The following is a 16,828-nucleotide window of genomic DNA, read 5'->3' as shown; positions in this document are numbered from 1 at the left end:
TAGTGCATAAATAATAAATTAATCTAGCATTAGGAGGCATAATACTGTAAATCCATTTAAAATCATAATAAAATCTCCACAATAAATCACTCCGGCCCATGCCATTTTCTGTTAGACTACGGCCCTCCATTATAGAAAGGAAAAATTATGTGGCCCTCATAGAAAAAAGTTTGGGGACCCCTGCCTTACTGTTTACTTAATAATTAATTTCTGACAGGTAAAGTTGAACAAAATGATTAATTGATAATGCTGTAGTTTTCTTTCTTAGTTAACGCAGACCTTGTGAAGTTCTCATACACAAAATTTAAAAATAAAAATAAGACATTCCTTAAAAACAAGAATGTATGTACACTCACCTAAAGGATTATTAGGAACACCTGTTCAATTTCTCATTAATGCAATTATCTAATCAACCAATCACATGGCAGTTGCTTCAATGCATTTAGGGGTGTGGTCCTGGGCAAGACAATCTCCTGAACTCCAAACTAAATGTCAGAATGGGAAAGAAAGGTGATTTAAGCAATTTTGAGCGTGGCATGGTTGTTGGTGCCAGACGGGCCGATCTGAGTATTTCACAATCTGCTCAGTTACTGGGATTTTCACGCACAACCATTTCTAGGGTTTACAAAGAATGGTGTGAAAAGGGAAAAACATCCAGTATGCGGCAGTCCTGTGGGCGAAAATGCCTTGTTGATGCTAGAGGTCAGAGGAGAATGGGACGACTGATTCAAGCTGATAGAAGAGCAACTTTGACTGAAATAACCACTCGTTACAACCGAGGTATGCAGCAAAGCATTTGTGAAGTCACAACACGCACAACCTTGAGGCGGATGGGCTACAACAGCAGAAGACCCCACCGGGTACCACTCATCTCCACTACAAATAGGAAAAAGAGGCTAAAATTGGCAAGAGCTCACCAAAATTGGACAGTTGAAGACTGGAAAAATGTTGCCTGGTCTGATGAGTCTCGATTTCTGTTGAGACATTCAGATGGTAGAGTCAGAATTTGGCGTAAACAGAATGAGAACATGGATCCATCATGCCTTGTTACCACTGTGCAGGCTGGTGGTGGTGATGTAATGGTGTGGGGGATGTTTTCTTGGCACACTTTAGGCCCCTTAGTGCCAATTGGGCATCGTTTAAATGCCACGGCCTACCTGAGCATTGTTTTTGACCATGTCCATCCCTTTATGGCCACCATGTACCCATCCTCTGATGGCTACTTCCAGCAGGATAATGCACCATGTCACAAAGCTCGAATCATTTCAAATTGGTTTCTTGAACATGACAATGAGTTCACTGTACTAAAATGGCCCCCACAGTCACCAGATCTCAACCCAATAGAGCATCTTTGGGATGTGGTGGAACGGGAGCTTCGTGCCCTGGATGTGCATCCCACAAATCTCCATCAACTGCAAGATGCTATCCTATCAATATGGGACAACATTTCTAAAGAATGCTTTCAGCACCTTGTTGAATCAATGCCACGTAGAATTAAGGCAGTTCTGAAGGTGAAAGGGGGTCAAACACAGTATTAGTATGGTGTTCCTAATAATCCTTTAGGTGAGTGTATATACTCCAGTATATGTCCAGTTTGTCCACTTTACAGCTGCTGAGGTATCGTGATGCTGTGGAAAAGAAATTGAATCATACCTACAGCTGATGTTTTCTAGGTTGAATATCAAAAGAAGTAGAGCCAAAATCATACGTTCAGAAATGACATACAGAATTGTGAATTGTGATTCACTTGACAGCCATTGCAGTCAAGTGAATCCGTAGATCACAAGAAGGGAGACCTGGCGTTAAACTGAAACCGCTGGCTGAAGAAGCATGTGCAAATGCTCCAAGGAACATGACTGAGTCCACCACACTCGCCCGGCCCAGTTAAACAACCAGCCGAGTCGGGCTTGAGCAGCCGGAAACAGCACAATCCACAGAAGGCTCCAATGCGATCCACCAAAACGCCACAACACGGCAGCAACCACGCACAAAAAAGTGATTGAAGCCTCAGCCGAAAATAGTGGAAGACTTGGTCCACAAAACAAATCCGATTCCTAGATTTTAGCTCAAAGTCACAATGACTTTATCATCAAAGTTTGGGTCACAAACTTGCCCAAGTTCGGATGCGTTGATTTCATAGTGAGTGCAGCATCTCCGTCAGGCCACGAACAAGCTCAAGTTAGAAGGCTTGAGTTCGATAACGTAGTGGATGCGGTGTTGAAATTTAATTCAACATCATGAAAATAAACATTGGTGTCTACTAAACTTCTTAATGAATTTGCCGTTACAAAAATGAGATGTAAAATGCACATAAAATAGATAAATCAGTTAGAGTAAACAGAATAACAAACATCAACAAACTTAACGAGATGCCATCTTGGATAACTCCATTTATCCAATATGTATAACCAATATAAGTCCAGTGTAAGATTAATAAAGTGCAGTGCTTATGTATATTGATCATGAGAGTTCAAAAGTTCAAAGTCTGATTGCTAGGGGGAAGAAGCTGTCATGAAGTAGGCTAGTGTGGATCCTGATGCTGCGAAACCGCCTGCCTTATGGTAGCAATGAGAGCAGCCCATGGCCTGGGTGGCTGGAGTCTCTGATGATCCTCCGAGCATTTTTCTCACACCACCTGGTATAAAAGTCCTGGAGGGAGGGAAGCTCAACTCCAATGATGTGTCTGGCGGTATCATAACGCATTGATTATTTTATGTTGCAGTTATGTGCTTTTTAAAGCTTCAAAGTTCAGGCCACCATTCACTTGCAATGAATGGAACAACAGAGCTTATGAAAAAACTTAATTTGTGTTCAGCAGAAGAAAGAAAGTCATACACATCTGGGATGGCATGAGGGTGAGTAAATGATGAGAAATTTCATTTTTGGGTGAACTATCCCTTTAACAGCGTAACTCAGTCTTCTGTGATATTACTATATTTTCATTTAATTTGCCTTTAATGACCCTGAAGCTGGAGAGATTTACTGTTAATTTGTAAAATAGGGCATAGAACTTACTCATGCTCACACTCATAAAATCCATCTCTCGTACTCTTTCTGTGCCTTGTCAATTCACCACCCACATGCACGTATGCATGCAAATCCCAACTGTATACATTGCATCAGCATTTCTTTCCATGCTTCACATTCACACACATACACAAACACACACACACACACCATCATTAGCGGCCAATCCATCTTCATGGAAAATACCTTCTTTTTCCTCTCTCCCTCATTTGATGTTCAGAGCGGTATCGTGTGCACATTGACACTTATCAAAACACACATGTTCCCCCACATTAGACCAGATGAGTGCTGAGTGCATGAAAAGTTCTGGTTAAAGAACCGCTATTAAAAAGGCCACTGGTGAAGCTGCATATGGAGGGAAATTTGTGTCCTTATCAGCGTGCTGCAGGAATCGCCTCGCTTCACTGGGGGTAATCTGCACCGGCTGACAGCAGATACATGAACACAGACGCTGCAGAAAGTTAAAGGAGAAATGTGCTGGAGCGTTAGTGCACTGATGGAGACATGATGTTCTCACCCAGGGAGGATGTTTTCAGCTTTAACATTCTTTGATGTGATCAAACCACCATCAAATCAGTCTGGAAGTGATGCTTATTTACATTTTCTGCTTTTAAATTGCTTCTGCAATTACATTGCGTACTAGAAAAAGGAAGCTTTTTCCCACAGATTACCTTGCTCTCTTAAAAATAAAGGTTAGCAAAAGTATTTTGCAGCCATAACATTTTTTTTTATTCTAGATGATGCCATAGGAAAACCGTTAAATTCCAAATGATGCAATTGAACCTCATTTTAAGTTCCGTGTGGTGCCATAGTGGTTTTCAAACTGGTTTTCAAACTGGTGTCCAGTACTCCCAGGGGGCCACGAGGGGTGTTAGGGGGTCCGTAGAGAACTAGAGAAAGAAGAAAGTGTAAATATTGTACTTTGAAAACTTAAAACGTTTTTTAAATGTTAAAAAAACAGTCACTGAATTTGAGATTATTATTGTCTCATTCTGCATTCTAAATGAGGCTAGACCTGCCAGAAATCATGACATTGTGAATTCATGAGATTAATTATTTTTTTATGTATAATCAATATATAGCTGTGGTTTCTTCTCATCACTGTTGCCTTTAGTTTTAAAACATTATATTTTTTTCTTTAGTACAATGATAATATAAAAAGCAATTATAAAATTTTGTAGACTACATTCAGTCTTTATTAAATGATGTTTACTTTTTTTTACATAGTACAAAGGGTCGTTATTCTTGAAAATATACAGCTGCCTTTATATTTAAGGAAAGGCATCCCTCGCAGGGTGGATTATCATATTTAGGGTTCTTGGCATCAAAGCATTTGAAACCCGCTGCCATAGATCCTCTTTAAATCAAATATGATGCCATTTTAGAACCTTTTTATTTCAAATGATACCATAGAATAAAAATGTGACATCCTTGTGATGTCAGAACCTTTTTGAAGTTTTATACAATGCCATAGGAGAACATTTTTTAAGATCCAAATGATGCCATAGAACCTTTTTAAGTTCTATATGATGCTAGAACCTTTTACATTATTTTTGTTTTTTGTTTATGCAATTAACATACAAAATATGTTGTGCAGACATGGAAGGTTTGTGCAATTATTGTTTAAAATGGAAAGAGCTTATATAAATTGCACACACACTTTCTCACACACTCACTCTCTCTCTCTCTCTCTCTCTCTCTCTCTCTCTCTCTCTCTCACACACACACACACACACACAAAGGGCAGATGATTTTCAGCTGGTCCATGTAATACCACAACTACTACTCACAATAATATGGTGCCATAGAACCTTTTTTATGTTCCAAATGATCCCTTCATTGAGGTCCATATGATGCCATAGAATCTTTTACATTAATGCCATTTAGAATCTTAATCATTTTACATTGTTTTTAGAGTTTATGAAATTGGCAGAACTAAAAAAAACTGTAATTGAAAAATTTAAATAAAAGCTACATCGTAGAGATTAATTAATGGAAAAGCTAAATGTAGAAAAGATGTGCAAACATGGCAAATGTGTGCAATTATCGCGCAAATGGAAAGAGCTTTGGAAATTACACACAAAGGCAGATAATATACAACTGGTTCATGTAATACCACAACTATTACTTATAATAATATGATGTCATAGAACCTTTTTAAAGTTCCATATGATGCCACTGGAGAACATTTTTAAGTCTTTAGACAATATCTATGAAGCAGTGTTTCAAAGAACACATGAGAGCTTCACTTTTCCTCTGACGAACCCTAAAACAAATATTGTATGTTTTTTTTACTTAAAACTATTTTTTGAATCTCCAAAGAACCGTATAGCCAGCTTAAGAACCCTATACAGCAAAGCTTGTTATTCCAAAGAACCATTGAAGAACCTTTATTTTTAAGAGTGTGGAAGGAATCCTTTGCCTTTTTCCTGTCCGAGAAGTTGGCACAATTAAAAGCTAACCAAACGATACCCCACATTATCCATTTCAAGCTCTAATATTCTGTAAATAGTCACAGTATAGTGTCCACAGTAATAGTATGTGTCCTCCCTGGTAGCACACTAATAGTGTTTATTAGCAGTAGTTTGCAATAGTTTGGTGTTTTGTGTTTTGTAGAGGGCCAGTCTCTAAACGGCCAGACAACGAGTGTCCCTCCTCTCCTCTCTATCTCCTTTGAGATCTCAGGTAAGACATTCAACCCCTTCTATAACCTTAAAAGGGATATTCTGGGTTATTCTTAACCTAATATCTATGTACCGCATGAGTGATATGCTGTCAATTCTGAAGAAAATGTGATTCGTGCTTGCCTGTGCATTTCTAAAGTATAACCAACACTTAAAGGTGAAGTGTGCAACTTCAGCACCACTCACATCACCAAACAGGTTTCCCAAAAATTTTGCTCATATTCCATTATTTGGACAAAAAGATTGAACAAATGTTGCTGTTTTAGGCGGATTGGGATGCTCAAACAAACAGAGCAATGTGTTTACACTTTTCAGGGAAAGTTACCTGGGTTATGAGAGAGAATTTAAAAATATATATATAATGACTGTGATTATCAAAAGCATGCCACGGTTGCAATACATGGACATTTGGTTAACAAAAATCCTTTAAAGGAACATTCCTTTGAAAACACTTTTCTCTTTTATTGCTGACATAATGTTTTATTGTGCAAATACATAGCTGTGCCAGAGGTATGTTTGCATATTTTGTTTTGTTTTGCGTGTTTATTTTTTTGCATTTTTGGAACTGTGTGTGTCCACAGAGAGCTCATTACAACTGTACATACTGATGCAACTCTCTGTGCTTGAGTAAATGGTCTCCTTTGGGCACCAGGAAACTAACACAGATTGACTGGCAATGACAGTCCCTCTGACTGCTCCTTCCTGTACACACTTCCTCAAAAGAAGTAGAGAATAATTTTTGTATGTGTAAGAGCGGTTGTTATTAGCTTGTGAGCTTAGACAGACCTACAGTACATGCATTTATTTACTTATATTTGTAAATGGATTGCGGTAATGACTGGAAGAACCGGCTTGATAATATAAATTATAATTGAATAATAAACTGAACCAAAAAGACACAAACACACACAGGTGTCGGACAGCTGTCCGTAACTCTCTCTCTGACGCACTGCCGTCTCCAGGCGGCCTTATCCGTCCCAGGCTTAATCAGCCTTATTAGGGGCCGGGTGTGCGGACTCACAACCCGGCGTCGCCCTCCGCCCTGCCACAATGTTCAAGTGTAACCTTCACAGTGAGGTTTGTAGCAGATCTGTGGGGCTTGGGGGTGGACATGAAATGACAGAATGACATCAGTCACTTGTAATGCATTGTTATGCATTGTAAGTAGACAGATTAAATAAACGAGAGAGTGTGTGAAAAATGTTATACGAGACTTTACTATCTAGAAGTTGATTAGACAGAAAGCTTGTGTATAAGGTCTAGAACATCTGGCTCATAAATGAGGACAACCTGTGCAATGTTATGTTTACTTGCATGATAATCCATTGCACTGAAATCTTCCTCTCCATTGATTTGAGGAACATGCAGTTTTGAAAGAGTTATGAGGGGAACTGTCATTCTCAACGCCCGTTTTCCCACCTAGTGCAATGTTCCATCAATTCCTACCTTGAAGGTCTGCAGCACAGCCGCAGCCAGTCTACAGGGACCAAAGTGCTTTTTAGATCTGAATTTGTTAGTTGTAGAAATCTCCAGAGAGCAGAACTCACACCACATGTCAGTATGTCAGTACTCTATGAGATGAATTTACCATGCTTTGATGCTAAAGCAGCAGTCATGTCACAGTAAAATCCCATTAATTCACCACGGTTGGTTGTGATTTTGAGTTTGTATTTTATAGTTCCCTGGAAAAGGGAACCACTAATCTGAGTTTTACCCATGACTTGGCCCAGACGGAATCTGCAGACTTTCTTCAATTTTTTGTGCAGATATTTGGCCAAAATCAAACTACTCCCATTTTACTAAGGATGTACCTGTAAACAATATGCATTCAAAAACCAATTGAAGTGGAACTTCAATAGATTGCCCTTTGAAGATCTCTGCATTGTTTTGTCTTTTCTGAGAGCTGACGTAAAGCAATTATTGTTACTTTACACTTTACAAATGTATTCAGTAATTTATTTGATCTGACTCCAATTTTAAATTGACCTCTAATTTAGATTAAAGCTCTAATTACTTTCTGATCATTATTTTAATATAAAATTTTTAAGTTATTGATTACTCTAAATTCTCTCTCTCCTACCCGGTTGTCCTAAGTGGTTGTCCTACCCGGTTGTCCTAACTGGTTGTCCTACCCGGTTGTCCTAAGTGGTTTCTCCTATATTAAGCTCCAGTATAGTCTACACCCTGGTCTAATGAAATTCAAATCCTACTTGGTTGTCCTGGGTAGTTTCTACCTTATTCTCAAAATGATTCTAAAGAAATTCAGAATAAATCAAATAATAACAATTTATTTGTCAGGTAGGATTTAAAATGTAAGTTACAAAATCAATCAAAGAATCAAGAGGCATTCCTGACAATGGAAAAACTACATGCAATGGCAAAGCATGGGAGATCTGGCTAAACACGTCAATTGTGTGGGATAATCTAACTACAGACTATCCCAGACTATCTCTGAACAATGTGTCACACTTCCTTAAATACCAAACCAGAAACAAAGGGAATTTTGGTAGTGGTTAGGTTTGGAAGTCCTGGGGTCATACCTCATTAACATACAGGCAAGGAGGGGGACAGACCTCCAGAATTATACAGCATTTGGCAAAGACCTTATAACTTTGTTACCATTAGTTTCATGGGAAAGAGACCATTATACCAGTCATACTGGGATGCACTTTGCACTTTTAATGATACCAAACATGTATGATCAGAAAAATCCTTTACATTACAGAACAGGATAAGTCATAACTTTATGTCCTTAAACTGAGGTGGTGAGAGAGAGAGCAGATGTGAGTGAGTTTTACGAGAACAGGCCTAAATAGTGAGATTTGTATTTTATGGTCCTTAATCAGCAGGGTGCATTGTCTCAGGCGGAGATGCTCATCTGTGTAAGAGTTTTATGATGTTGGTTCTTGAGTTCTTTGACTTTTATGACATCCTGGTGCCAGCCTTACATACCGATACTGGTATCAGAATAGAGTTCAATGTCGCGCTCATGTACTTGTACTCTTGCTCGTAAAAATGCTCTGATACCAAGAATCGATACTATCTGCCGTACAAATTTAATTCCCAAACATTCAGAGCACAAATTCAAATCACAATACATCCTAAGGAGATTATTTAACCACAAAAGCTGCTATTTAATGAGATAAACATATAGTTTGCATGTGCTTCACACTTCAGATGTGAGTGCTTGTGAATGTGTGAAGCCGGTGTTGTGTTGACATAAAGACACAAAGTGCTCATACCTTTTAGAGCTCCTTGTTTCATACACAAAAATTACCATCATGAGCTTCGTGCACCTTTTTTGTAGCAGATAACAGCATGCAAAGCTCCTATTAACTTTTTAGTGTGAGGTACATACAGACTACATATTTCCATCCATCCATCTTCAACCGCTTATCCGAAGTCGGGTCATGGGGGCAGCTCCAGCAGAGGGCCCCAAACTTCCCTATCCCGAGCCACATTAACCAGCTCTGACTGGGGGACCCCGAGGCGTTCCCAGGCCAGTGTGGAGATGTAATCTCTCCACCTAGTCCTGGGTCTTCCCCGAGGCCTTCTCCCAGCTGGACGTGCCTGAAACACCTCCCTTGGAAGGCGGCCAGGGGGGCATCCTTACCAGATGCCCAAACCACCTCAACTGACTCCTTTCCACGCAAAGGAGCAGCGGCTCTACTCCGAACTCCTCACGGATAACTGAGCTCCTCAACCTATCTCTAAGCGAGAAGCCCGCCACCCTTCTGAGGAAGCCCATTTCTGCCACTTGTACTCTCGACCTAGTTCTTTCGGTCATGAAACTACATATTTATTTAATTAAATGGCAAACTTTTGCAGGTTAATAATTCCCTTTGAGTCAAGTAATGACCGGCTTTTCTGGATTGAAAAGCTACACACATAACAACACAGAAACACATCAAAATAAAAACTAAAATATATCACTACTGTATAGTTATGTAATATTCACTGTAATACTACTAATAAAAATTATAATAATAAACCAATAGTAATTTTATTACAGTATATTTAATCTGAATTTCACATCTGTGATGCTCTGTCACTTTATTTGACAAAAATAACTCCAGTGTTGTATTTTGGATTGTGCCATGTTGTGTCATTGCGTTCTGCATAAAAGCACTGATAATTGGGTTATGTATAAAAGCAAATAATTTGATAAAAATAATTCTAAATTATATGAAAATTCATCGTTTTATTTCCAATTGTTTACAGTTTTAATGAATGCATTTCGATGATAAAATTGAAATAAACCGTTGATATGGAATTAATTTTAAAAAAAGTATCGTACTCGTTCTCCAAAAAGTGGGATTGGGACAATCCTAAATGTTACTTCCATTATGAGACATGAGTAACAGAAATAAATATTAAATTCCAAAGCATTGGGAATCGAGTGTCAGACTTCACTCAGATAAATGAACTCTGCTCAGTGGTGTGATATGGGCAGCGTTCCATTCAGAAGTGATCATCCCTAAGCCCCATTCCCTTCGAAGACTTTTCCATCCACTGTGAGATCTTTGGAGTGCCGAAGAATAAGGGTCAATTGGAGCTCACATTTAGAGTAATTTTTATTAGAAATTCTGTTTGGAATGGACTTACAGCATGGTGATCATGATTGCAATCCCTTAAAAGTGCCCTGCGAAGGCATAATTTGAAACGTTTCATTGCACAAGCCCTTCTGTTGTCTTCAGGTATATTACTTTGGATAAAACTAATAAATTCAATTTTATATTTTGAACTGACCTTTGAACGATCTTTTGTCATTCATACTATCAAAAATAGTGTAAAGAAAGCTTTATATTGCACTGTTTATTACAAGATTGAACTTTGTCTCCTGTGTTCCTTAAGAATCAATAAAATAAGACTGTAATCGTCTCCAAGACCAGTTCAGAGTTAATTTCTAAATTTCTAAAGCCGAAAAGCCTTGGAAACAGGATGTAGAAAAAAGGGCGGGGCTTTATTCATTAAGAGTTGATTGGATATTGAGTGCAAATTTGCACAAAAAAAAAAAAGGTATGTGCTGGTGAATCATTTAATCACAAACAAACTTTACAAATAAACACACAATCTCAGATTGTGCATGAATTTGCCTGCAGTTTTCTCCTGCTTTGTGTCTGCTGTGTTGCAACAGGAAACAGATCCAGATTCTTCAGAGTGTATTTAATGCTCCCATTTGTTGTCTTCTGAAGTTGCACAAACCTAATTGTCTGTCATGTGTCCTCCCCATTTGGTTGTCTCTGTGCAGCTCAGTGTTTTAAAACCGTGTGTTTGCGTTACAGCATCACAACCTGTGGACAATCGGCTTTGCGCTGGATCTTCTCCCAGCAACACACAGCTGTGCCACATCCCGTGCCCTGTGGAGTGTGAACTGTCCCCGTGGGGTGCCTGGGGGCCCTGCACCTTTGAGAACTGCGATGAACGTGTTGTGAAGAAGGGTAAACATGACTGTATTCAACAATGTGTTTTCTGAAAAGAGTTTGAAGATTTCTGCCAAATACTGAGCCTCAATATATTACTGAAGTTAAGTCCTATTTGACAGCTAAGGTTCTGTGGGTAAAACACTGTGTGTAAAGACAAAATATTGTTGAATTTGTGAAAAATATCGCATTGCATTATTCAATAGTAGCTGTATCCTAACTTTGCAGTAGTGTCATAACAGTACATACGCATAGTTGACAGATAAACAAACCCACTCACAACACAAAAAGTAAGCCTCAGTAGATGCAAGAGCTAAAGGCTGAATCTCACACAAGTTTTAATTTCACCCAAAATAAAATAAAATAAAATACTAATAATATTTCCTCCCCCATTCTCATTCTCACTACCATAATGCATCAGAACTGGTTTTTCACACTACACTAATGATTTTAATATTTTATTATATTAATGTAAATATTAATATTGATCAAATATAGTTACAAATAAAAATATAGTTGTCAAAAAATCTGTTAAAAATTTACAATAAGGCTGTATCCATTAACATTTGTTAATTACTGTAGTCGATCAGCACTTACTTATCCTAGTTAATGTTAATTTCAACATACTAAAGCATTTTTATAAGTTGTATACATTAACATTAATTAATATATTATAAACTAAATTGAACTAACAATGTGCAATTGCACTTTTATATTAAACAATATTAATAAATACTGTAAAATATTGTTAATTTTTAGCTCATGATTCCTAATTAATTTACTAATGTTAACAAATTGACACAAACAATGCAAAACAAACTAAACTGGCACTTTAGATAAATGGTCTTTAATTTTTCAGATGTAAATATGGAGACAATTCATAGATTCACATGTTTTTTGTTATGTTTATTTGCAGGTTTCAAGTTCAGACAGCGTACAATTACAAATTACCCCACCGGTGGCGAGGGGAACTGTCCTCACCTGGTGGAGGCCATCCCGTGCGATGATCCCAGCTGTTTTAACTGGCAACTGCTCAAGCTAGAGGAGTGTATTCCTGATGACGACATGGACTGCGGAGAGGGGACTCAAAATCCGCAGGTTCGCTGCGTCAACAGTGAAGGTAATAACATCTGTTGTCTTTTATGAAAGATACTGTACAGTTAGGTTTACTAATGATCTTTTTAGACTTGAAATGAACCCAGTGTCATTTTTAACACTGGGGTTACATCCTGGGTTATATTGTTATAATGTCTCACACTGCTCATACTCTCCCTGGTTAATCCATAATCCTGAATTGTCAGCTTTTGAGATTTCACTCTGTGCATTTGAAAACTCTGGGTTAAATGTTCTTATTTACATATTTTTGAGGTTAATAACATAGATTGGACAAGTACAGCACAAGACAAGGTCTTCATCTGTGGAAATGTCACTGCATAATCTGAATACAACAATAATAATACTGTCTCTTTATCACTCCAGTTAACACAGTTGCCTTCACTGTTGTGACGGACATTCTTGTTCTTGTGTTAAAATAAGCTAAATGAAGTGGAACAGAATGCAGGTGACTCAAGATTCTTTTTTAAACATTTAAGGGGCTGTTCACACGAACGTGTTCTTGCGTCCATCCGCACTGTTTTTTATATTCATGTAAACGGACTGCATCTTTTAAAATGACACGGCATCTTTTTCAGTGAGGCGCAACACATGCAAAAACTATTGCAACATTCTAGCACTGCAAATAACTTTTTAATACATTTAACATCACAATTAAGGAAAGCTTTTGCAAAAGCTTTGAAAATTTCAAGATTGAATCATTGCTTAAGACATTCTACTAAACATCTTTGTTTTCCACAGAAGAGAGAAAGTTGTTGAGGTTTGGAATGACATGAGGGTGAGTAAATGATGACAGAAATTCCATATTAATATGAACTATCCTTTTAAAACTGGTCTTTACCGGTGGTTTTAAAAAGACATTACTTAAGGGTTAATTGTAGCGTGAAAAAACCTTAAGAAAACTGCAAATGGAGCACACAGTCTCATTCCAAAAAAGTAAAAATAATCTCTTTGGTAAAGCTTGCCAAGAACTTATGATGCCTAAGCAGCCCAGTAGATTCTCACTTGCATTCTGACAGCTTCTGTAGTGGAAGCCTTTAAAAAATCGGATTGATTTTGAATCCGGTAATTAGCCTCTGGGAGTACAAACAGTATCCTGAAAGAGGATAGTCATATCTCACCTTTCAGATAGTGTGCTGTGTCTAAAACATTTTTGCTTCTCGGCTGGAGCTCTTTACGCTATTAATTCTGCAGATAACAGGAGTATGAACATGTTCCTAATGGTGATTTTGTCCTCCTCCGAACGATGGTTGGAGAGACACTCATTCATCAGACTGGCTAAAGACAACCATTAGACCTCAACTCATAAATTCACCATCTCTTTAACACCAGCATGTTGTGACAAGGTGTCCTTCTGTCAGCGTTTCCTGTACCACATTTCAGGGCACTGCAAATATACAATGGGCTCAAAGTATTTGCACACTATTGGGTACTTAAATCACACTTAAAAATGTTGGAATGTCATTGCATTAGATATGAAATATCAAACCAAGTGGCATCTGCAAACCAATGATTATGTTCCATTCGCAGATGGATACAAAATCACACTCCCAAAGAAAGTTATTTTAACTTAACATGCCATATTAAAATTGCTTTTCTGTGTAAACGTGCTAGACGTACGTCTTTGACCATTGCTCCACGTGTCACTGTTTTTTTTACATCTCGTACACGAGTGGCACATTTTTAAGATGCCGTGTGAACTTAAGGACTGTTTCCAGATTGATGCAAAATCATTTTAGTTATTAACAGCCCTTAAGTTCTTTTAACTTGACACGCCATATTAAAATAGCTTTTAAATATTTTTTTCCATGTAAACTTGTGCTTGATGTATGTCTTTGACTTTTGCACCATGTCTCACTATATTTTTTTGTATCTCCCACATCAGTGGCACAGATGCTGTGTGAACTTAACTTAAGCTTATTGACTGTTTCCAGATTGATGCAAAATCACCTTCCTTATTAACAGCCCTTAAGTTCTTTTAACTTGACACTCCATTTTAAAATTGCTTTTAAATTGTATAGCCATGTATACTTGTGCTTGATGTACATCTTTGACTTTTGCACCATGTCTCACAATATTTAATATCTCCCACATCACCACATAAAATATATAGTGCGACATGGTGCAAAAGTCAAAGACGTACATCAAGCACAAGTTTACATATCGCTGTTTTTTTAGCGAGCTCAAGTAAATGAACTTTGGGGCCCTTCACACCAAACAAGACTTTGCCTCCATATGCATTGTTTTAAAAAAAAAAAATTATGCGAACATGCACAGTGTATCGCTGTTTTAAAAAACATTTTTTTTTGCAAAGTCAGGATCAAAGAACTTAGGAGCCCTTCACACAGAATGAGACTTTGCCTCTGCTTACGCTAGATGTGTGTCTTTGACTGCTGTACCGTGTCTCACAGCTTTTTTAGCATCTCGCACATGGTTTTTCTATGTAAACATGTGCTAGACAAACGTATTTGACCATTGTGCTGTGTACCGCTGTTTTGTTTTTTTAATTAAGTGTTTTTACGATACCATGTCAAGCTAAAAGACCTTAGAGGCTGTTTACATGGAAACGCGTTCTTGCGAGAATAAGGCAGAACACAGGTGTTTTGAGATGCATTTTTAGTGGTTGAAATTCATACCATTTGTTGCGCTGTGTGTAGCTTTTTCCAAAGCATCTGAATCAGTTGAATTTAACCTTACAGTCCCAATTTTACCACATACGAATGCTTATTGTGTAAATGGTTGAAAAGTCTGAAAAGGCAAACCATCAACGGCTCTACAAGTAAACATCGGTTGTTTTCAAGACAACGCACTGTCATGTGACCACTCTTTTTCAGAATTTGCCATGTGATGGGATATAAATCTAAAATTATAATAATGTGGAATAATGCTCTCTAGCATCTGCTGCGTGAGCAATCTAACACCCCCGTATAGCCATTACCTGCCTCTGCTCACTCTCATGCTGTGGCAGACTGATTCCATCATACGCTGATTAAAATTGATCTGCAAGTTGTTTTTTTACAGGCAGACTTGGCATCTGCTCCGCTCCACTTGTCGAGAGAGAGACATTTACAATATTGCTCCACAAATGGCCACAGTTCTGACAGATCGATGTGAATATTGTATCACTGTCTGCTACAAGGAAAACTTGGAGTGTCTCTTCCTTTGATAGAAATGTTACTGGGTGTTTGTGGTTCATTGCTCAGGCAGCGTGTCCCTGTGCTGAAGCCAAAACCAAGCTGATACATATCATTTTCTGGCTCAGAGTAAAATATATCATGAGAACCCTTGAGAATGCCTGTGCTTGGTGCCAAATGGTGCCGAATACACTCAGACAGCACATGTCAGTATGATTACTTTTATTTTTAGGACTGCACAATTTAAAAATAGTAGACACTTTAAGTACAGACTGTTTAAAAGTGCATTAAAAGCATGTTGGCATTTAAAAAACAAATGTCCAGTCATATATCCCCCACCTGATTGCTTGAATTATATGTCACCAAATGCTGTAGTCCCATATGGATGACACCATGTTTACGGATGTTTTGTGCTGTTGTTACTCTGTTTTGCTCTAGGTAAAGAGGTGCAAAGGGAGCTGTGTGCTGAAGCGGTGTACCCTGCACCTGCGCCCTGTGTGGTGCCTTGCCCTAAAGACTGTGCCCTCAGCCTCTGGACCGCATGGTCCACCTGCTCCCAAACCTGCTCCAGCAAAACTGCCGAGGGCAAACAGATGAGAACCCGAGCCATACTGGCTTACAATGCAGGAGAAGGTAAAGAAAATATTACATAGGCACTTGTTTGATTTTTACTTTGTAAGGGAAACTTTTCCATTGTAACATTAGGCTTAAAAATAAATTTCCCAAAAAGTATTTGGACACAAAAGTCAGGCTTAAAAGCCCATCAATGTCACTGCATTAGATAACAAAATAATAAACCAAGTGGCATCTGCAAACAAAAGATACTAGCCCGCTTGAGTCATTTTTGTCCAAACATTTTTTTGTCTTCATTATGAATAGTATCTCCTTTTTTTGGTCATTTAAAACCTACCTAGCTGTTTTGCTCAAAAAGTGTGCTTTTTATCTTTTATTAAAGGGCACCTATTATGGCATTTAAAATGTTCCTAATATTGTTTTGGGAGTCCCCAACAACAGTTTTACATGCATGCAATGACAAAAAACACTTTTGTTGTCTTATAATATGCATTTATGTTTACCTGATTTGCTCACCGACTCCCAAATGATTCGTTCAACGACTAATTTTTCCAAAACCCTCCTTTGCGTGATGCTAATCTGCAGTGATTGGTCAGATGACCCAGTCAGTTGTGATTGGTATACTCTGTGCAGAGATTGTCGGAAACGGAACGCCCATCACCGCTTTGTAGTAAAAAAATCAAAATCAGAGAAGGAATTTGAGTTGATTTATGTTAGCGATCATAGCCCAAAGTTCGGTGGTAAACACCCAATCAGTTATTGTTTGCGTTAGCCCAACGCATAAACATATTGGTAAAGCACTGCATTACTACAAGTTATTGCTCTATTCTTTATGACAACTCCAATAACATCGACAAACATTTCACATATTTAA

At 38.1% G+C, this 16,828-nt stretch overlaps 1 protein-coding gene across 1 annotated transcript in view; it reads left to right on the top strand.

Annotated features, from left to right (window-relative positions):
• Window positions 1–16,828, top strand: part of LOC127655513 (thrombospondin type-1 domain-containing protein 7A) — a 156,705-nt gene that overhangs the window by 74,605 nt on the left and 65,272 nt on the right. The window contains exons 5-8 of the mRNA XM_052143382.1: window positions 5,644–5,712; window positions 10,997–11,152; window positions 12,051–12,254; window positions 15,820–16,014. Coding sequence (XP_051999342.1) covers window positions 5,644–5,712; window positions 10,997–11,152; window positions 12,051–12,254; window positions 15,820–16,014 — 624 coding nt within the window. The remainder of the gene's footprint in view (window positions 1–5,643; window positions 5,713–10,996; window positions 11,153–12,050; window positions 12,255–15,819; window positions 16,015–16,828) is intronic.

This window comes from Xyrauchen texanus, chromosome 15, assembly GCF_025860055.1.
Source record: "Xyrauchen texanus isolate HMW12.3.18 chromosome 15, RBS_HiC_50CHRs, whole genome shotgun sequence".
Lineage (NCBI taxonomy): Eukaryota > Metazoa > Chordata > Actinopteri > Cypriniformes > Catostomidae > Xyrauchen > Xyrauchen texanus.
This window is presented reverse-complemented; position numbering and strand designations above follow the sequence as displayed.